This window comes from Alosa sapidissima, chromosome 6 (genome assembly GCF_018492685.1).
Source record: "Alosa sapidissima isolate fAloSap1 chromosome 6, fAloSap1.pri, whole genome shotgun sequence".
Lineage (NCBI taxonomy): Eukaryota > Metazoa > Chordata > Actinopteri > Clupeiformes > Clupeidae > Alosa > Alosa sapidissima.
Window position 1 is genome coordinate 4280094 of NC_055962.1, and position 22178 is coordinate 4302271.

The window sequence follows — 22178 nt, forward strand, 5'->3', positions numbered from 1 at the left end:
TTACAAATCTCTTTTACACTTTATCTACTTTAACAAAACTTGTTATGGAAATCATTTTTAGTGCTATGAGATTGGTTATTAGTCATTGGCTCATAAAGCAAAAATAAATAATAAACAAGACATTTTTGTCACAGATTTGTGAAGGTGGGTGTAATAAAATGATTGTTGGAAAATGTCATACAATAAAAAAAGAAAATCCAAGTTTGGAAAGGTTGTCATTTACTTAATACAGTATTCTATGTGTGGCCTCCTTGTCATAGAAGAAGTGGAAGTGGAAATGATCTAACCAGACAATGTCATTACAGCCCTGTTCTGCAAAATCAAGACACCAACAGGTGTCTTTTCAGGTAGTGTTTGCTGTGGTCTGTGCCAGGTCATCATGTTCTTTTCTTAAACAAACAAAAAGTATTGTAAACGTTCACATAGATACTCACTGGATAGCTGATAATGACATTACTGCTATTACGGTAGTAGTTTTGACTATATTAGCTAGGATGGCAGAAGGGTTGATGTTGTCGATGTTTGTGTTATTCCAGATGTAAACATAAGATTTACATCAGTTCTCTAACTTCTGCCTTTTGCCTTTGAAGGTCTAATGCAAACACTACAACTCATTTTATAGAAACTCTCTTTCAATGCTAATCTATGAAGGGCTATGTAAAAATAGCAGATTTACTAACTTGGGGCAGATTGGTTTGAGTCTTTGAAGATAAAGAGGTGCATGTTCAGTGTAGTCAGTTAACGTGCTTCATGACATGTCCCAACACTCCCCGCAAACCTGGCTGAATACCATCATTGTTTTCTCTTCAAGGACTCTGCAACGCAGACACATGAGGCTATCTGAGACCCTGTGCTATCTTGGACAAACCCTAAATTCAGGGCCGATGTAATTTCAGAAATGAGCTCGTTCTGCTGCCAACAGTGGGCCAGGAGCCGCCCCGGGGGGTTTGTTTGTGACGGCGTGCGGCGACGTGGGCCTGGAGGTCCTAGAGTAGGTACAGCTCTGAAAACATGTCCCCCGGGTCGCCGCATTTCCTCTGGCAGACGCAGGAAGTGATCCACTGCATCTTCCACTTGACATTGGTGCCGCTCTTACACTTGAAGGCCACGGTGAGCATGCGGGACTTGTTGGGGACGCAGCAGCGCTTGTCCGTGCAGACCCCGCAGTAGGTGGGCCGCAACTTCTTGGTGCTGGAGCAGCCCGACAGGTGCAGCTTCTCTGCCTTCTTGGCCTGGAACTTGGGCCGACAGGTCTTCCCTCGTGGCATCTGAGTGCAGAGAGAGGAGAGTAACAAGGCTGATGTCTTCCACATATTACTTTGCTCTCTTACTGTAGTGGAGTTCAGATGTACTGCTTTAGTAAAGCAGTAATAGCTGTATTACTTACTGTAGTGGAATTCAGATGTACTGCTTTACTACAGGAGTGATAGCTGTATTACTGTAGTGGACCAGGGCTTAAAATTCATTTTTCAAAATGGGGGGGAATTCCCCTCTTAGGTTATTCATGTAGAGGGGATTTACACAATTTGGGGGGGGGGGGGGGGGGTCGATTTTTATACCAAGTCAAGAATACTTCTTCGATACTTTTTTTAAAAAGTGTTTGATTTTGGTGCCCCCACCACCCTGACATCATCAGTAATATATACTGTAGTGGGATCATTCACAATAGTGGACATCCTAGATTCTGCTTGACTCTCTCCACACACACACAAACACACACTAAAAATGATGGCTTATGTGATATGTTTCTATTTCATATATTTTTAAATTCATATAGAGTGTATTTAGTTAATAATGTATTTTTAATGTAGCCTATAGCATTTTACTAGTAATTACTAGTAGCTAAACTATATTTAGTAATTTGAATGCTTCATTTTGACGTTTAACCTATAACACTTAGGCATATCTTTAATGTGGTGTGTAGGTCTAATTGAGTGCACATTGGTGATGAGTAGGTGTAATTGAGTGCCTGTCACTTTAAGAAAATACGTGAGAGTTTCCCTTCAGCCTGACGGTTTTAGGCTAGTCGCTAGTGAATAAAAGTTGTGCATAGTGCATAAGGATATGTGGATGCAAATCATTATGTTTTCTATGTTATTAGATACAATAAATGTTCAAAAAACTAACAAGTCGAAGACAATCTTTCTGGGATCAAGTGTTGACGTGACCTGAGCTAGCAGGATAGTTACCAAGGAGCTCTTTCCAGATGTAAAAGTTTGCCATGGTTGCTTAGCCTATTTGTGTAAGCCAGGGGCGTAGATTTGAGTGGGGACCGAAGGATGTGTCCACGCCAATATACAGGTTGAAATGCGGAAAAAAGCGCTACACAAAGAGTTAAATCATTTCTCACTTCAGTGCTGCGGATCATCTCGTACAGATCTTGTAATGTGCAGTAGCCTATAAGGGTAAATCGCGCTGATTTGAAGTTACCTATAATAACTACCAGTGAGCCGCAGTCTCCTGCGCAGCATGCAGCGCTTCAGCTTTATGTCACTACAAGCATGAAGTGCGTCCAAATTCACCCATTCTTCTATGTTGAACTCCTCGAGAAGTAGGCTACTCATCACACGTGTGTCACATGAAAGAGCCTTTTCTCAGCTTTTAAACGGTGCTAGCTAGCCACTGTTTGCTGATAAACAGTTGAAAAATAACTTCAGAGAACAATAACTTCAAGAGATTTAATAATTATTCTCTGCGCCCATCTCCACATCCATTCGTCTCGGTGGAATATCGTAGGCCTACACACTCTTCACGCAACACATGACAAACCATATATCCAGAGGTGGAAAAAGTATGAAAATATTGTACTCAAGTAAGAGTACCAATACCTTGATGAAATATTACTCAAGTACAAGTTAAAATACCGATCTGAAAATGTACTCAAGTAAAAGTAAAAAGTAGTTCATTTAAAATGTACTTTAAGTAAAAGTTACTTAGTTACTTTTTTTGGGGGGGGTGGGTACCAGAACAACCAGTTTTACCAGAGACTTTCTAATGAGGAGATACAGCACTCAAAAAATCCTCCATAGTAATGCATGGGGTTAGTTTGTAAAAGTTGTCTACACATATCACAACCCTTCCGTGGCAAAACGTTGACATGTGAATACATTGAGCCAATCATGTGGTGTGTTGTGAAGACATCGTGCCAATCATCTGTTGTGATCTCGCTGCTGGAGCAAGATTGGTGTCGTGAAGCCTTACGCACACGCATTTCTGCCGAAATAGATGTACGATAAGTGCCCAAAAAGTGTTGCAATATGGCCGCCGAGTGGAGATACTTGCCTGATAAGGATGTTGAGAAATGGAGATCTATGTGAAAAATCACCGGAGTTCTCCTTTAAGTTTGAGCAGTAGTTGATTTTCAAAGTTAGTTGCACTCATCCTTGGGTCGCTTTGCAGTGAACAGTAATCCAGCACAACTGAAAAGCCCCTCACAGGCAGCTGAGGCAGGCAGGCCAATGTTGAGTTGCAGAGGTTTTTTTTATATTTGGAAACGAGCAGAAGGTTCAGCAGATTAAAGGGCGTCGAAACCGGGGGGGGGAGTGGGAAGTATAGGGCAATGGAGGAGAGGGCCCTTGAAAAGTGGAATACAGGGGGCACAACATTTTCATCAGGCATTAGTAATAACTCAGGTAATCCACACATAAAAAATCCAAACAACTCCATAAGTAGAGTCATGTGTAATGAAGTGGAATAACACAGGGAAAAAGTATTGAACACGCTAAGAAAAAGCACTAAGGCAAGGAAAGGGAAGGAACGAGCTGGAATCTGTAAGTAGTTAGAGATTAGTTATCCTTTCTATCTGCGCAAATTAATATAAGCTTGGTTAGTAGCTTACATATTGATGGGCTATAAAAAGGTTTTTCATTACCAAGGTGTCACACAAGAAACATTTCATGATGGATAAAAGCAAAAAGCTCAAACAGTTCTGGAAGTAATCTGGAACTAAAGATCAGGATTCACAAGAGGGACCCCTGGAATCTGTTTAGAACAATGGACCAAAATCACACCTGATACTGCGACTAATAAGTTTTGTCATACAGGAAATGTCTTGAAGCTGTCTTTACAAACAAAGGCTTTTCCACAAAGTATTGAAGAAATTTCAGTAGGCACGTTCAATACTTTTTTTCCTGTGTCATTCCACTTTAATACACAAAACTCTTATGTTTGGATTTTTTATATGTGTGTTAATATAATGTGTGGTGAAAATTTTGAATAGACTCACTGGAAGTTTAGGCTAATTACTGGGGGAAAAAAAAAAAAAAAAGCGTTCAATACTTATTTCCGCCATATATTTATTTTACCTGAATATTTTAACTTCCAAATTAAATGTAAAAATGAATGTCAGACGAAATGTAAAGTTTGACTGACTGGATTTTGTATAACGTTACAAAACATAGTGAAAACTGTCTAAGGTCACTCTCACTCTCCCTTGCTAAAGAGCTAAATGGTTTAGTCCGCCTGCACGATTCATAAGGTAGTCTCTTTTGTTTATTTAGTTGAGCATTGCTAGTAGTGGACCGCTAATTGTTGTGCTGCTGGTGCAATGTGTTTCTCGCCAAGAAAGCAAAGTCAGGTTACTAAAAACAAAGGCCAAAACAGGAAAAAGAGAGACATCAAAATGAGGGGAAACAACTGCTAATAAACTTCTTTCCATAGAAAGGTGAGCACAAACGTCAAAACATGAAATCCCATGGTGTTTGCTTGAATATCTCCGCAATCATTGGTGCTAAAACGAACTGAGACAACCCATTGGAATAGCGAAAAATACACTTTTATAGGTTAGGCTAATCTGATTCATCTCGTGATCCAGCTCCATCACTTTCAGAAAGACTGCATGGCGCCAGCTTGATTCATGTCCTGTTGTAGGCTACAGTACATGCTGATCATTATCACTAGGCTAGTGGTTGGGCGCGATTTTTTTTTTCTCTCCCTTTCTGTTTTCGTTAGTCTTTTTTTAGTTTTTTTTTTACTCAAGTAACGGATGGGATTTTTGATGTAGCAAGTACAATACTTCACTCAAAAAGTAATCAAGTAAAATTTAAAATACCGATTTTATAAACTACTTAAAAAATACAAAATACACAGAAAAACTACTCAATACAGTAACGTGAGTAAATGTATTTAGTTACTTTCCACCTCTGCATATATCAGAATAAACAGCAGACCTTACCGAACACAAAGGTGTAATGCATTCCCGTGTATAGTTAGCTGTTCCAGAGTAATCCGGTTTTGAAATAAATTATAGCAAAATTCAACATGCTCTTTCGGCTGCATTTCTTAAAACTGAGCTGTGCTTAAATCGCCTAGATCTGTAAATATTAGAATCGGAGAATATACAGGCAGCTCACGGTGAAGAGTTTGTCAATGTAGCCTTAATGATTTCTTTTCACAAAATGCTAAGCATGCATGTATTTAAGTTTCTTAAAACTGAGCTGTGCTTAAATGGGCATGATTTCATAACAGACCAAATAGAAAATAAATGTTAAATATAGCCTACATATCTGTAGCCTACATATTAAAATCAGATTATGTAGGCTACACAGTGTAGTTAGATAAAGTTGGACAGTAGCACATTTTAATCATGGATAGTAGTTGGACAGTAGCACATTTTAATCATTTTATATATCTATAGTGGCTGGTGAGAGTGTTGTTTTTTTTTCAGGGGGGGGGGGGGGGGTTAGTATCAGACAGGCTGTAAAAGTGTATGCGGGAATTTCTCGCATTATGATGGCTAGAGTTGCGGGACTTGAACAAATTATGCGCAATACCCGCAATCCCGCAGTGAAATATAAGCCCTGGTGGAGTTCAGATGTAAGTAGTATATTATCATGAACTATCTGTCAAAATAAGCCCCGCCCCCTGAAACGTCATAAATCACGTCATAACCACGCCTCCTTTTTATGCAAATTAGCCACGTGGTTGTCGCCACGTGTTGTTTGTTATTGTTATTGTTTTGTGAGTCATGTGACAGTCATGTGACTGGTGTCAAACCCCTGGGCGGCCATATTGGATGTAAAGTCATGTGACAGTCATGTGTCTGGTGTCAAACAATGCCACGCCCCCTTGGCATCCATATTGGATGTAGTGTCATGTGACAGTCATGTGCCTGATGTCAAACCCCTGGGCGGCCATATTGGCCCCCAAACCCCCATGTGTGTTTTGTGGATAATGGGGGATCAGATAAACTTTGTAAGAGTTGTATATGTTTAGTGGTAAATGGGGATAGATCTAAAGTGTGCTGCTAGCCCAGAGGAAAGAAAATGTTAAAATGAGAGCTCCTCTCTTTCTCAGTTGTTTCTCCTAGACAATAATGAGATCACAGTGATATAAAAATGAGATTATTGCTTTTGTCTCCCGCTTCTCAGGTTTGTCTCTGGAGCAAAAGAGTTAAGTTATCTCAGTGTAGACTCCCTTTAATATACAAATGAGATCTCATCAATTTTTTAAATAATGCTCAGTGTTGTCTAATTTATACATCTCATATTTTACTCAGGCTGATCCACCAGAGAGCTCTCTCTGTAAACTCATGCAATTCTCATTTCAGATCATTTTGGTAAATCTCAGATTAGGCTCCATCAGTTCTGTAAAAGAGATCTCTTCACAAGCTTGAACCGTTCTCATTCTAGTCATCTCAGTTTAGTCCTTTTTTGATTTACAAAAGAGATCTCAGCAAAGGCTTATACAATACTCAGACTTGCTCAATTTATATATCTCATATTTTACTCAGGCTTATCCATCAGAGAGCTCTCTAAGTGAACTAATGTAATGCTCATCCAGAACTATTTGTTTTATAAATTAGTCTGATCTGTAAGAGCCCTAGCTGTTGTACAACAATTCTCAAATGATTTTCATTGGCTTATTTGTTTTAATTGCACATATTTTCAAGTTCACATTTGCAAACAGTAGGCCTAACCATGTGATGTGACCACCACACATGACGATGCTCTGACAGACCTCTGAAGTTCGCCTACAAAAAAGCTACCATCTATGCCCATACAAGGAGATCACCTGTTAAATTCTCGCACAGGCCAGGGAGACGACGAAATCGGAGAGGCAGACGTTTTCCTGAACGCACTTTTGTCTTCAACCTTCGAGTAGATATTATAATCAATGGTACGTGAAGGCGGCACAATTTGATTTTTGCTACCCCAGAGCTAACTTGCGACTTGTTAGCAAGTTAGAGAAATCAAGTTAGACTCCAGAGGTCTATGATGGTCGGACGTGACAAACTCGCGTGCAGAAGACTCCTACCAGAAAATGCAGTCTAGATTTGGCGCCCAGTGAAACCAATTGAAACGGTGTGTGGGTATGAAGGATTGTGCGGAACTTGCCACCACGAAAACTCAGAGAAGGTACATTAACATTTTGGTAATTTGCTAACGTTCTTGCATATTTTTAGACTCAATATATCATTGAACAACCTGACGAAGCAGCACAGAAAGTTAGCTAGCTAGTTAATGTTAGCTACTTGTAAGTTACATCACTGGCTGTGCCGCTTGTATATAAAGCTAACGTTAGACAATTTAACGTTGCTAGCTTACTTTGCCTTATACAGCTTTAGTCTGTATGTTTTGAATGGTGTTAAGCCATGCTGTAGCCAAAATGCACGGAATTTTAAAATGTCTTTGGGATGTCAGTCAAGATGACGAAGCTAACGTTATTGCCACTGGTTTAAACTGGTTCCAGCTCAATTCCACTGAAAAGAGGCCGGCAGCTCTGGAAGACTACGCTAGGCCATCAGATCAAATTGCTGAACAAACAGCGTACCAAAATGGTAAGTATATTTTTCCCCACAATATGTTCTCACTTTTGTTTAACCTGCTATAAATTACAGCATATTGTAACAGGAGTGAAAGGGCATTCTTGTAACCCAGGTAAACTAGGAAGTAGCGTTGCTGCGGTCGAGGGATCGTGAAATAGGCAAGTCAGCATCTGCAGTCATGAATATCTTACCAGTCAACATTTCTTTTGCAATTAATAGAATCTGTAGCATGCAAATCAAACCAGCTATTAGCCTAATATAAAACCATGATATATCTAGGTATGGTGAAGGGTATGTGATGTGGGGTTATCTATCTATCTTTTAATGACAAAGGCCAAGGGAACATTATCAGGATGCATAGTATCCTGAGTCCATTCAATAACTGGCCTTTAAAAATAAAAATCTGCCTGCCTCTATGGGATTTTAACATAGGGGGTTCCTTACTTATGCCCCCTGTATTTTAAGGAATAACATTTATTAATTTACGATACCTGGTTCATTCACAAAGAACATTGGTGTGTTTAAAGGTTGGATGTTATGCACTGTGGAACGCTCTGCGGATGGACAGCTGTGGAATCCGCAAAGGTCAAGAAGGCTTTTGTTACGAGGGCTGGAGGTTCCAAAACATCCATGAAGCTGGGGTAATTTTCTCTTATTTTAAATTATTTCCAATTGTGGTGAGCATTATTGGTGGGCTTTTTATAAAGGGTAGGCCTCTATTGCACTAAAATTATTCAACCTTTATACAGTTAACATCAAACTGTGTAGCTACGAAAGCTACAAAATCACATTGTCATAGAAATGATAGAGGCGAAATTTCCACTAGGTTTTATGAAGATATTTTACAGATGGGCTGAACATACATCAAAAGTAAAAAAAATGACATGGCCAAAATTATATTTTAAGCTCACGTTAAGATCTTTAAAATAGCCAAGGCTACTCAGTTTTTCTCCCCAATCACTCTTATCTTGCCTTATTTCTCCTCATTTCGAATGTTGCCTTTTAGGCTACTTATTTTATTTCACATTAAACATTAGGCCTAGGCCTACAATCTTCTTGAATTTCCCCTTGGGGATCAATAAAGTATCTATCTATCTATCTATCTATCTATCTACAACTAGGCTCCATCCATCCATCCTAATATTATATATACACAGTGGCGATTCTAGACATTTTTAACAAGGGTGGCACTAGTGAGGCACTGATTCAAGGGTGGCATGAGGCAAAACATCCAGATAAACAGAAACAGGCTCAAGATGTGAAATTAGCACAAATACATTAGGGAAACCAGATGCAAACACCATACTCATAAATTTAAGGACAAAAAAACACAAATACCTTACTCTCACATAAAATGTCTTTGTACTTGAATAAAATGTAATACAAACATATTAAAGTTAATTATCTAAGTTGTCTGTCACTGGGCTATGCTGTTCTAAAAAAAATTCCATCATGGGGACATTAAAATATAATCAATTTTATTATATTACTGTAAATGAAGATATACAAAATATACTCATCCAAGACATTTCCCCCACTCTATGGCCATCTATTTTTGTAGCTGTTACAATAATTTGACCTGCTTTTTTGTCTATTTGTTTATTTTCTCAAGAAACTTGAGGTTGGTATGAAGGAGTGTATTGTGTATGTGAGCAATTTCATCTTCCTGAATCTCAATATTATGATCACAACAAGTCTGGGCAAATTATTAATTAAATTTTCACGTGGGGTAACTTGTTGCAGGGCAACCATAACCGGTTCCATGTCTTCCGATTAGATGATTAATCATCAGTTTCTTGAGAAACTTGAGGTTGGTATGAAGGAGTGTATTGTGGATGTGTGCAAACATTGTGCATAACCGTTTGCCATAGCCACCTTCCTTGTTGTTCACTGTCGCAGGACTGTCGCCATCCTGTTAAGCCCGCCTTAAGGGGGCCCGACTCTCTAACAAAATAGAGCGCTGTGATTGGATGACGTCCACGGCGTCAGCCAATAGAAATCCCTTTCTGTTTATCTGGATGTTTTGCCTCATGCCACCCTTGAATCAGTGCCTCACTAGTGCCACCCTTGTTAAAAATGTCTAGAATCGCCACTGTGTATATATAATATTAGGATGGATGGATGGAGCCTAGTTGTAGATAGATAGATAGATAGATAGATAGATACTTTATTGATCCCCAAGGGGAAATTCAAGAAGATTGTAGGCCTAGGCCTAATGTTTAATGTGAAATAAAATAAGTAGCCTAAAAGGCAACATTCGAAATGAGGAGAAATAAGGCAAGATAAGAGTGATTGGGGAGAAAAACTGAGTAGCCTTGGCTATTTTAAAGATCTTAACGTGAGCTTAAAATAAAATTTGAGCTGAGACAAGGCTGGTTCCTTGAACCCATTAATCAGCAAGTTTAATTTTATTTTTTTTATGTTGACCCGAAATCCTGGAAACCCAGGAACATCACGTTGTTGGGCAGTGAATGCATGTTGGCTTAACTAGATTGTGGTGGATCAATCATATTGCCTTCTTAAATCGTAAAATATTCTGTGGTCTCAGTTCACTGTTGAATGGGCCTAGCCTACCCTATGCTTGCTCAATATGCTTTGTCTAGTAGAGGTGCTTCAAATTGGCGCTTTTAAAAATCGCCTGTCTCAGAATAGAAGAGGTCGAGGGCAATTCTGTGCAAAACTGTCACATCCATATTTAGCCTAGTTGGCGTTACGGACGTGACAGTTTTGCGTGGTATTGCCCCCGTATCGTTATATAAAGCTCTGTTCTCGCTGTCTAGCTTCCTCCTCTTTGAGCAATCAATGATTTGAAAATAACTTACTTATCGTTAACTTAGATATCCATCTGATTGTTTCTCGTCCCGTCTCCTCTCCTCGCTCGTTTCAGGCTATCAGTCTCTTCCCCATAGTAGGCTACTTTACTCACTGACTCGACTTTATCAGAATTCACAGATTTCACTGGCTGAGTAGCAGCAAGCGAAATGATGGTTCCTGAAGCTCCTGAAGTAAATGCTGTTATCCTAACCAACGAAACATTTAGCGCAGCTTTGAAATCTTACGTGAAAATCTAAATTAGGCTATTATGGTCTGGGTCCGGATAGGATCACGTCACGGTCCGGACTCGGATCGCGGTCCACCATTTGGTGATCCCTGGTATACACCATACAACAAATATTGTTGGTGAGTTAATCATTTTGGCCATGTCATTTTTTTTACTTTTGATGTATGTTCAGCCCATCTGTAAAATATCTTCATAAAACCTAGTGGAAATTTCGCCTCTATCATTTCTATGACAATGTGATTTTGTAGCTTTCGTAGCTACACAGTTTGATGTTAACTGTATAAAGGTTGAATAATTTTAGTGCAATAGAGGCCTACCCTTTATAAAAAGCCCACCAATAATGCTCACCACAATTGGAAATAATTTAAAATAAGAGAAAATTACCCCAGCTTCATGGATGTTTTGGAACCTCCAGCCCTCGTAACAAAAGCCTTCTTGACCTTTGCGGATTCCACAGCTGTCCATCCGCAGAGCGTTCCACAGTGCATAACATCCAACCTTTAAACACACCAATGTTCTTTGTGAATGAACCAGGTATCGTAAATTAATAAATGTTATTCCTTAAAATACAGGGGGCATAAGTAAGGAACCCCCTATGTTAAAATCCCATAGAGGCAGGCAGATTTTTATTTTTAAAGGCCAGTTATTGAATGGACTCAGGATACTATGCATCCTGATAATGTTCCCTTGGCCTTTGTCATTAAAAGATAGATAGATAACCCCACATCACATACCCTTCACCATACCTAGATATATCATGGTTTTATATTAGGCTAATAGCTGGTTTGATTTGCATGCTACAGATTCTATTAATTGCAAAAGAAATGTTGACTGGTAAGATATTCATGACTGCAGATGCTGACTTGCCTATTTCACGATCCCTCGACCGCAGCAACGCTACTTCCTAGTTTACCTGGGTTACAAGAATGCCCTTTCACTCCTGTTACAATATGCTGTAATTTATAGCAGGTTAAACAAAAGTGAGAACATATTGTGGGGAAAAATATACTTACCATTTTGGTACGCTGTTTGTTCAGCAATTTGATCTGATGGTCTAGCGTAGTCTTCCAGAGCTGCCGGCCTCTTTTCAGTGGAATTGAGCTGGAACCAGTTTAAACCAGTGGCAATAACGTTAGCTTCGTCATCTTGACTGACATCCCAAAGACATTTTAAAATTCCGTGCATTTTGGCTACAGCATGGCTTAACACCATTCAAAACATACAGACTAAAGCTGTATAAGGCAAAGTAAGCTAGCAACGTTAAATTGTCTAACGTTAGCTTTATATACAAGCGGCACAGCCAGTGATGTAACTTACAAGTAGCTAACATTAACTAGCTAGCTAACTTTCTGTGCTGCTTCGTCAGGTTGTTCAATGATATATTGAGTCTAAAAATATGCAAGAACGTTAGCAAATTACCAAAATGTTAATGTACCTTCTCTGAGTTTTCGTGGTGGCAAGTTCCGCACAATCCTTCATACCCACACACCGTTTCAATTGGTTTCACTGGGCGCCAAATCTAGACTGCATTTTCTGGTAGGAGTCTTCTGCACGCGAGTTTGTCACGTCCGACCATCATAGACCTCTGGAGTCTAACTTGATTTCTCTAACTTGCTAACAAGTCGCAAGTTAGCTCTGGGGTAGCAAAAATCAAATTGTGCCGCCTTCACGTACCATTGATTATAATATCTACTCGAAGGTTGAAGACAAAAGTGCGTTCAGGAAAACGTCTGCCTCTCCGATTTCGTCGTCTCCCTGGCCTGCGCGAGAATTTAACAGGTGATCTCCTTGTATGGGCATAGATGGTAGCTTTTTTTGTAGGCGAACTTCAGAGGTCTGTCAGAGCATCGTCATGTGTGGTGGTCACATCACATGGTTAGGCCTACTGTTTGCAAATGTGAACTTGAAAATATGTGCAATTAAAACAAATAAGCCAATGAAAATCATTTGAGAATTGTTGTACAACAGCTAGGGCTCTTACAGATCAGACTAATTTATAAAACAAATAGTTCTGGATGAGCATTACATTAGTTCACTTAGAGAGCTCTCTGATGGATAAGCCTGAGTAAAATATGAGATATATAAATTGAGCAAGTCTGAGTATTGTATAAGCCTTTGCTGAGATCTCTTTTGTAAATCAAAAAAGGACTAAACTGAGATGACTAGAATGAGAACGGTTCAAGCTTGTGAAGAGATCTCTTTTACAGAACTGATGGAGCCTAATCTGAGATTTACCAAAATGATCTGAAATGAGAATTGCATGAGTTTACAGAGAGAGCTCTCTGGTGGATCAGCCTGAGTAAAATATGAGATGTATAAATTAGACAACACTGAGCATTATTTAAAAAATTGATGAGATCTCATTTGTATATTAAAGGGAGTCTACACTGAGATAACTTAACTCTTTTGCTCCAGAGACAAACCTGAGAAGCGGGAGACAAAAGCAATAATCTCATTTTTATATCACTGTGATCTCATTATTGTCTAGGAGAAACAACTGAGAAAGAGAGGAGCTCTCATTTTAACATTTTCTTTCCTCTGGGCTAGCAGCACACTTTAGATCTATCCCCATTTACCACTAAACATATACAACTCTTACAAAGTTTATCTGATCCCCCATTATCCACAAAACACACATGGGGGTTTGGGGGCCAATATGGCCGCCCAGGGGTTTGACATCAGGCACATGACTGTCACATGACACTACATCCAATATGGATGCCAAGGGGGCGTGGCATTGTTTGACACCAGACACATGACTGTCACATGACTTTACATCCAATATGGCCGCCCAGGGGTTTGACACCAGTCACATGACTGTCACATGACTCACAAAACAATAACAATAACAAACAACACGTGGCGACAACCACGTGGCTAATTTGCATAAAAAGGAGGCGTGGTTATGACGTGATTTATGACGTTTCAGGGGCGGGGCTTATTTTGACAGATAGTTCATGATAATATACTACTGATGTACTGCTTTAGTACGGGAGTGGTAGCTGTATTACTGTAGTGGAGTTCAGATGTACTGCTTTAGTAAGGGAGTGGTAGCTGTATTACTGTAGTGGAGTTCAGATGTACTGCTTTAGTACGGGAGTGGTAGCTGTATCTGTGTCAGTAGGTTGCATTCATGCCATCTCCTGCCATGCTCATACAGTACATGCCTCCTGGTGTAGTTAGTGGCTCTGGTTACAGCTTGCCATATAGATAGATGTGTGCCTGCATTTTAAAGGAGTCCCAAAGCACTAAATTGTGCCTGATGTGACATGATGTCCTGCTTGGTCTTCTGTGTAATAACTGGTATAGCGCTTAAAGGCCCTATTTAGTCAGTGTTAGTGTCCAACTGAGCTCAGTTGTGTGTCCCCCTTTAATAGGCCATGATTGTGGGTTGGTGTAGTGTTGTGTTGTGTTGCCTGGTTCAGATTAAGGTGTGTGTCTTCATAGTGGGTTGGTGTAGTGTTGTGTTGTGTTGCCTGGTTCAGATTAAGGTGTGTGTTGTGTCACGCTTTAGCGTCTGCTCACCTTCATACTCTTCAGCGCTTTCTTGTCACATGGCCGGAGGAGGCACAGGCGCCGGTCTTTCCTCATCTCACACTTGCCGTTGTCGTTGGAGACGCGCACAGAGATCCCCATGCCGCAGGTGCGGGAACAGGGGCTCCAGGGAGTGGACTGCACCAGGCAGTTCTTCTTCCAGGCTAAGGGAGGATCCCTGTAAGCTTTCAGTAATTACAATTAAAGGGTAGCGTGTGAACACCCAGTGCACAGGCCAAGCCCCCGGTGTCAGACGCCAAACGCTTAAGAGGGGTTTGTCCATGCAGAGCCTGGGGCCTAGATTATGCTATGTGTTGCAAGTGGACGTTGAAAGGCCCAGCCAGGATTAGGCCATGTGTAAAATGGGAGGTGTTATCAGTAACCGTTTGTCCTCACTGGAGAAGGAAGGAAGGGGGGGGGGGTTCTAGACTTAGGGTATCTTCAGACCAGCTGACCCTGCTCACAGGTGATTAACGAGAGCATGTCCAGTGCCTTTTTATCTGTTGGCTGCGTATGAATTCACTCACAGACGCTGTTATCGTCTCTGTTAGACCACATTAAAAGGAGAGATGTTCCCTGGGCCGTTGGTATCCTGTGTTATTTGAACGTGTTGATTCTAGTTATTAGATATATTTTGAAATCAGCTCTGCTTTCACATTTACCTCAGACCCTGAGAAACCACACTTTCTTTTAGCCCGTGCCAAGTAAAGTATGGCTAATCTTAGTGCCTCAAGGAATGATTTCTGTGAGAGGGAGGGATGAATAGCAGCTCTCTGTAAATGCTTGGCTGTTACTACCAGAGCCCCATGAACTAGGACACCACTGATGTGCTGACCACAGTCGCCTACACCCGACTCTCTACATGCCGCTGGCCAAGCCAAGCAAACCTCCCCTGCTCTCGGTCCCTGCTTTTCGGCCCGTGTCTACCCAGCACACCCTCACATTCCGCGGCAGTTAAGTGGGACAAGTGGCCCTTTCTCAAACTGGTTTTCTGTGCAAACACACACCTGGCATGCTCCTGTAGATTGTATCCTGCTGGTTCTTCCTGGGGTCCTGTGCGCTGCGGAGGCCGGCCGGGGCGTTGGCCTGGAGCGACGCTGGACCCAGGAGGCCTGTGGGCTTCTGGATGAAGACGGGAGTGCAGCCGATGGCTCCAGCGATGCACGTGCACTTGTAGAGCGGGCTCGGCTGGAAGGCCTGGCCGTTCTCGTAGTGCTTTCCGTTCAGGTCACAGCCCACTGCCATCATGTCTGCAAAGTATAGCAAAGGCAAATTCAGATGTGAGTTTTTCATCTATCATACAGTCTATCATTCATTGATAGGGGACTCCTTTCTTGACCTTAAATGCTATTTCAGTGTATATTGTATACCTTACAACAGTGACTGAGAATCTCCACATTATTCATAAGGGAATTATTTTCATTATACAACTTTTATTTACAAAGTAGCTGTTAGGTCATTAGCCTTTTCAAAGCAGTGGAAACAAACACACACAACAGGCACAAGCTTCCCATGGAACTGATAAGAAACTGTACTTACAGGCACAAATGCCCACCTCGTAGTGGGGCTGGTCGCGGGAGAAGTCGCAGTACATGCCCTTGTGCGGGTCGCAGATGTCCCTCTCGTTGCAGGCCTCGCCGATCTGACGGGCACAGCTCTTGCAGCAGCCACAGCCGTCCAGCACGGAGCTGACCCCCGGGGCACACTGGGGCTTGGCGCGGCACTTACACGGCCACTGGCAGAATTGCTTGCGCTCGACGGCGCCACCTGCCCCCCGCACCGCTGGCAGCTGGGCATGGTTCTGTGCCCTGCAGAGGTACTGTTGGCGCACAACACAGGAGGGCACGTAAGCAGGATGCCATTTTAGAGATGAGGCAAATAAGTAATGTTACCCTGGATTGACATTGACTAATGATTTAAGAATATGTACATTCCTCTCAGTTATGTTCAGGTCTTGTTCTGCTTGAACAAACATGTCTCTTCAAAGCTCACTCATAAGATTTTCCAAGTTATCAGCATCTGCTCGGCATGGTTTTATTTTATATCTTTATATCTTTTATTTAGAAATTATTATCAACCAAAATAGCAACCTCAGATCCGGTTAAAGTACAAACAAACGTTACCCTGGCCCATAGGGCAGCAAGTGCTTTATCAGATAGCAAAACATTGCACATTAGACTTATTCCCTGCTATTTTTATATTTTCTACAAATTTTCTTGAATTTCACTACTGTTTTTTTGGGGCTACTGAAAAGTCCCACAACCTCACATGTACACAAGCAGCGTCTTTGTACAGGAGCAAAGGCTGCTCCTTCCCCATTCATTCAGCTATGAAAGGAGGCCGTTGAGATTGCAGCCAAGCCCATGGAAAACACGGCACTCCGGTCATACGCATGGACAGGACAGGACAGGACAGGACAGGACAGGACATAGATGGAGCAGGAGAAGATAGATATGGCTGATATTAGTAGCAGCTCCCACTGCTTTGGGAGGGACTCTGTCAGGATGACGGAGTGATTCTGACACTGTGCTGCTTCCAGGGCCACGGGAGGCTATGCCAAAAATCTGAAGCCTTGCTGTCAAGTTTACTGAATGAGCTCAGCTCAGGGTGTGAGAGCAGAGCTGACTCCTGTCTCCCTGCAGGATCCCCTATGGAGTAACAGTTAGCCGCGCAAGATCAGCAGATAACACATGCATGGATCAGAACAACAGTGAGGCACTTGTATCATGTTTTCCCCTCATTATGTGATGACTATGATAGATGGAATGGGTCAAGGAAAGTCCAGACATGTACTGAAACTTTTCAGCTCTTAAACGGCAAACATTCTCAGTACACCACTACACAAACACACACACACACACACACACACACACACACACACACACACACATACAGGGCCCTTTGCTACTACAGTTTAAACACACTTCATAAGTCAATCAAAGCGATATATCTTACAGGCTGTTTAGAGTACATGGATTTTCGGAGAGCATTAGTCCCAAATAGCCGGTGGTGAGCTCTTTCCCACGTGCTACCCAGTCAGAGTGGCCCTGTGGGGGCCCTGGCTCTAGCTTTGTGAAGAGAGCATGAATGGAAGCAGCAGCCCTTACCTGGTGAGCTAGAACGATGAGGAGGATTCGGCAGTGTGGCGATAGCATCTTATAAGCGCTCGGGCTTGTGAGCCAGCGCCGTGTGAGCGCGGAGAGAAAGTGAGGGAAGGCGAGTAGAGGGAGGGGGCAGCGGGCGGGCGAGGGAGCTGGGAGAGGGAGAAAGAGAGTATGGGAGAGGACTGACCTGCTGGAGAGGGACACAAAGCTCCCCTCTGTCTCCTCTCCAAACACCTTTAGTCAGCGCGCAAATCCTGTGGAGACATTTTTCTTCTCATAACCACTGCTCGCCTGAGAAAAAGGACACATCCAGCTTTTGTTTACTCTTGTTGCATGCTCCTGCTGCTGACCACTAAAAAACGTTCACGTCAGCACCACCCCCCGCCCCCCCAAAAACATATTATTTTGATAATCATTCCCATTTTTCAGTAACAAGGGATTTCGTTCACATTTCAACAAATCATGCGTCTTTGGGACAGTGTCAGTGGACCGTGCATGCACATGCACTGCACAGACTCCACAGAAGTAGCTGACCAAAAGGCTGTCTAAGTAGGTCCGCCTTTAGTCACAAACATGATCACTCTCCCCAGTAAGGGGGTCTTGTGTCCTTGTTTTGGTGGACTTGGATGTATTTGAGTTGACATTCCTTAAGTGTTTACTCTGGTTCAAGAGGTCTCACATGCAGTTCACTTTCCTCTCTCTCCCTTTTTCTCGGCCAAGCATTGAATACCGGTCAGTTATACAGCACACTGTGAAGATAAACAATGGTGTTTAACCAAGTTCTGCGTTTCTGAACAGCAGTGTATTTTTCAGTGTATTTTTTTAGTGTATTTTTCTAGATTAATATACTGTTAAGACCCAAAGGGATATGTGTGAGAGGGAGTGTTTCCACACAAGGACACACAAGCCCAGTGGAGAGACCTGAAAGCCTTTGTAGCTATATCAGCCACAACACTTCTGTTGGATTTTGATTTTCTAGGATGGTCACTGAAAAGAGCTGCAAAAAAGGAACTGTTTAGTTAGTGTTTGTTGATATTTGTTGGTATCTGTGGGGGCTTGTGGTTTGTCTTGTCCAGTTGCTGATCAGGTCCTAAACAGCTACAGCAACAAAGAGGAATGACCCAAGAATTTGTTGATAGACCCCATCATTAAGTGTTGAGGGATGTGAGTCTGGGATGCCAGACACCACTGTTGAGCTCTCTGGAGGTGTCTTATAATTCAACAAAACACAAAAGAAGGAAGGTGCCTGCATGATAACCTCAGTGAAATGCTCTTTAAGGCTGCTCTGATTCATTTTGATTAATTAATTTGAGAAAAAAATAACTGATTAAAAAAAAATAACGAGATTAATCGATTCTGTATGACCTTTGACCCTGAGCCATTGTAGTCAGTAACCATTAGACTGTAAAATGAAGAAGAGAGAAGAAAATGTGCTGCCTAGATCATTGATTGGAACATTTAAAAAAGAGCCTGATGGTGTTGATAAAAATGTGCATATCACCTGAGTTCATCAACTCTAAAGTCACACATCAATGCAAAGAAATAGTGTTGACATTGAGGGGAGTGTTTATTTATTTTCATTGTATCCCCTAGGTTATATCTGTGGCCTGAAATACCTTGTATGTGAAAAAAACTTCTTCCCGAAGCACTTTTGAATTTATTTCCTCAGCATATTAGGTCATATCATAGATTATTATGGCCATTATTAAAATAATAATAAAAGAGTTTTTTAACTTTAATGTCACTAATGCTGATTATTCAATGATTCATTTGAATTTAAATATTTAAAATACTTTCACAGCAAAAATTATATATGCAATTAATTTAGATTAATTAAAGGAACCGTATGTAGGATTTTGGCCAAAACTGGTACTACAATCACTTTCAAAATACTGTAGAGCGGTGTACACCGCAGATGTGGTAACTAGAGCAGAGCTGGCAACCCAGATGCCGAAACACTACTGACTTTGTGATTACTAGATAGGTGGAGGGTGGCGGATCAGGCTAAAACACAAATATGTAAACATCAACAGGAGTTGAGGGTTGCAACTTCACTTTTTAAATGACGATATCCTGGCCGGACTACTGTTGTCAGTGATATAAGTATTTGAAATTAGCATGATTTCCTAATGTCGACTGACAAATCAGGGCCATTTTATGATTAATTGAATTACATTTCTTACATACGGTTCCTTTAATCACAGAGTATGTAATTAATTAGATTATTTTTTTAATCCATTGACTGCCCTAATATTGGCCTTTTTGCCTTTATTATGATAGGACAGTGAAGAGGCAGACAGCAAGTGAGCAGGTGAAAGAGAGATGGAGTGGGATTGGGATATGACCACAGGCCGGACTCTTATTATTATTGGGTTAACATCATTTACTGTAAGTAATACCGGTTAAGTAAGTTGCATCATCGTATAATATGTTTGGCAGGTTAATGTGTGTACTGTTCGGTGATAGGCTGTGCTACCTGGGCCAATGTTGGGGTGCCACCCCTTTTCCATGCCTGTGAGAAGCGAGTTTTGTGTCTGGTGTGTGCTTGAGTAAAGAGGTTGTGAGGCGTGGTTGTGGCCAGCAACAACCGTAATAAACACATAATTGCGTCAAAGTTTCTTTGCATGTATTTAAATACCAGTGAACGCTACAATGTTTATGGAAAATGTGTCTGAGTGGACAAGAACTGTTTGAGAGGAATCTTGTGGTTTCACAACAATATCAGTTATTATGATGTTCAAATTGTAACTGGAAATTTGTTGGTAGGCTGTTACCTAATTTAATGCTTATCAGAAGTTTTCCTCTGCTAAACAAGTTCAACCAGTTCAGTTATGCTTCGGAACTTATGTTTGACTGAAGAACCTTGTTTTGCTAAAGTGTTTAATTGAACTTTTATTTATTTATTTATTTATTTTTTAATTAAATTCGCATTACTATTCACACCAAAACCGTTTAGTATACAGTGTCTACATATAACATCGAATATTTTACATTTGATAATAGACATATGGCTATACATCTTTGATAAGTAAAGCAAAAGGCTGTCAGGAACAGAGGCAGTGGTGTCTGGTATTGTGCCTGGCACCCGTGCCAAGGCCGCCCCTCACCCCTGATTAGCAGGGCAACACATACAGCATGCCCTATGCAGGTCTGTGGCCTTCCTCTGCTGCTCTGTGTGTTGAACTCAGTGTTTCTGCTGATTGCACTTTGAATCTGTTTCCAGGATCACAAAAGAGATTTTTTATTTCTACCCCACAAGAAATTTTGGCTAGTTTAGGTTAAATTTCAAAATAGCGTGTGTATAAATGTGAACCCACCTTTTGCTAAGAATGTACTCTTTCACAAGTCTACAACTAGGCATCGCCCCAAGAGAACATTGCTTTCCCACAAAATGTCTGAGATGGATTATAATAACAAGTGGCTGTAACTTAACCTATGTCCTCCCTAGCTCCAGACTGATCTCATCAAGCCAAGTGCTGGAGGCCATGAATGCTTAGGGAAATGCATTCCTATGGACTAAATATAAATTTTAACCATTTTCTACTTAATATCATTTGTCATTCGAAATTCATCTGACTGGAATTCGGTTCGGGAAACCAGAATTGCCTGTCCTCACTGGTTTTGTTAACTGATGAATCTAGATGTTTTCAAATGCGGCTTTCCATGAATAGCAGTGTGTGTGTGTCATCAAACCCAGATGACCAATGTGGGGGGCTGGGGAGTAAATGCACGCCACAGCACAACCCTTTGAAACTTACACAAGCTGCCCCCATAGCTCCTCCTCTTCCTTACACAAGGCCAGTTACATGTATTTCCAGCAACTCAATATAAAACTGACTCCATCATTCAGGCACGTACAGACGACCTTGTGTAAGTCCTGTAATCTAGTTGCATAAAAATGCAGTTACTACATCATGCCACACTGGGGCGCTTCACTGCACTCTCTCGACCCAAATCAGATTCTTGGAACATTGACCCATCTTAGTAATACTGTACTAATTGTTACACTACATCAACCACATACATGATTGCAGTATAGATATTCTGATGAAGTGAACTCCCTGATTTAATTTGGTTGATACATAAATGGTCAAGAATCATTTTAGTTGACTAACACTGTATCTGAGAAGCACTCAAATCAAATTATCAAGAATATCATATTGTCATCTACTACCCTTTTGCAGTACCTTAAATAAATGACTGAATAATCATAAACCTAAGCAGCATTAATCATTATGAGGGTTGGGTGCATTTCATGGCCTCAGGAGAGAGGTAATGACAGAGACAGGGACACATAGACCAGTGGGGGTGTCTATCTCCCCTGGCAAATTGCCTCCTGGCTACATGCAACAACCTGTATAACCAAACCCATCGAACACTCACCTATCTTGTTCTTGAATTTCCCCTGGGGATCAATAAAGTATCTATCTATCTATCTATCTGGATGCAGTGCAAACACAAAAGCTTGTTTCAATAGTGATCAAAGAGCAGTAGTCGTTACGGAGACACATCTTGAGCCGCAGTTCTAGACTGTTGGAAGGCTGTAAACAGACAGACATTGTTTCCTGACACACTGTTTGGTAAGATAAGATCTTGTAAACAGGTCTCAGTGGTTTATGTGGTTTAACCTTTTACGCTCCACTCAACTTAATTCTCAGGGTCAGATCCTAATGGCCTGAGGTCAGTACTGTGGCCCTCTGGATAGGACTCAAGG

The 22178-nt window shown here is 41.3% G+C and overlaps 1 protein-coding gene across 2 annotated transcripts; it reads right to left on the minus strand.

Moving 5' to 3' along the window:
* Positions 1 to 95: 95 nt before the first annotated feature.
* ccn6 (cellular communication network factor 6) lies at positions 96 to 17585 on the minus strand. 2 transcript variants are annotated; one of them, XM_042094639.1, is made up of 5 exons: positions 17468 to 17585; positions 15900 to 16179; positions 15368 to 15610; positions 14352 to 14524; positions 96 to 1268 (listed from the first exon to the last, which is right to left on the minus strand). In XM_042094639.1, exons 1-5 carry the CDS (start codon positions 17513 to 17515, stop codon positions 987 to 989), a joined length of 1026 nt encoding a protein of 341 aa, XP_041950573.1. In that variant the 5' UTR covers positions 17516 to 17585; the 3' UTR covers positions 96 to 986. The 2 variants fall into 2 exon arrangements, with proteins under 2 accessions (XP_041950573.1, XP_041950572.1); XM_042094638.1 differs by having other exon boundaries at positions 14352 to 14545.
* Positions 17586 to 22178: the final 4593 nt, after the last annotated feature.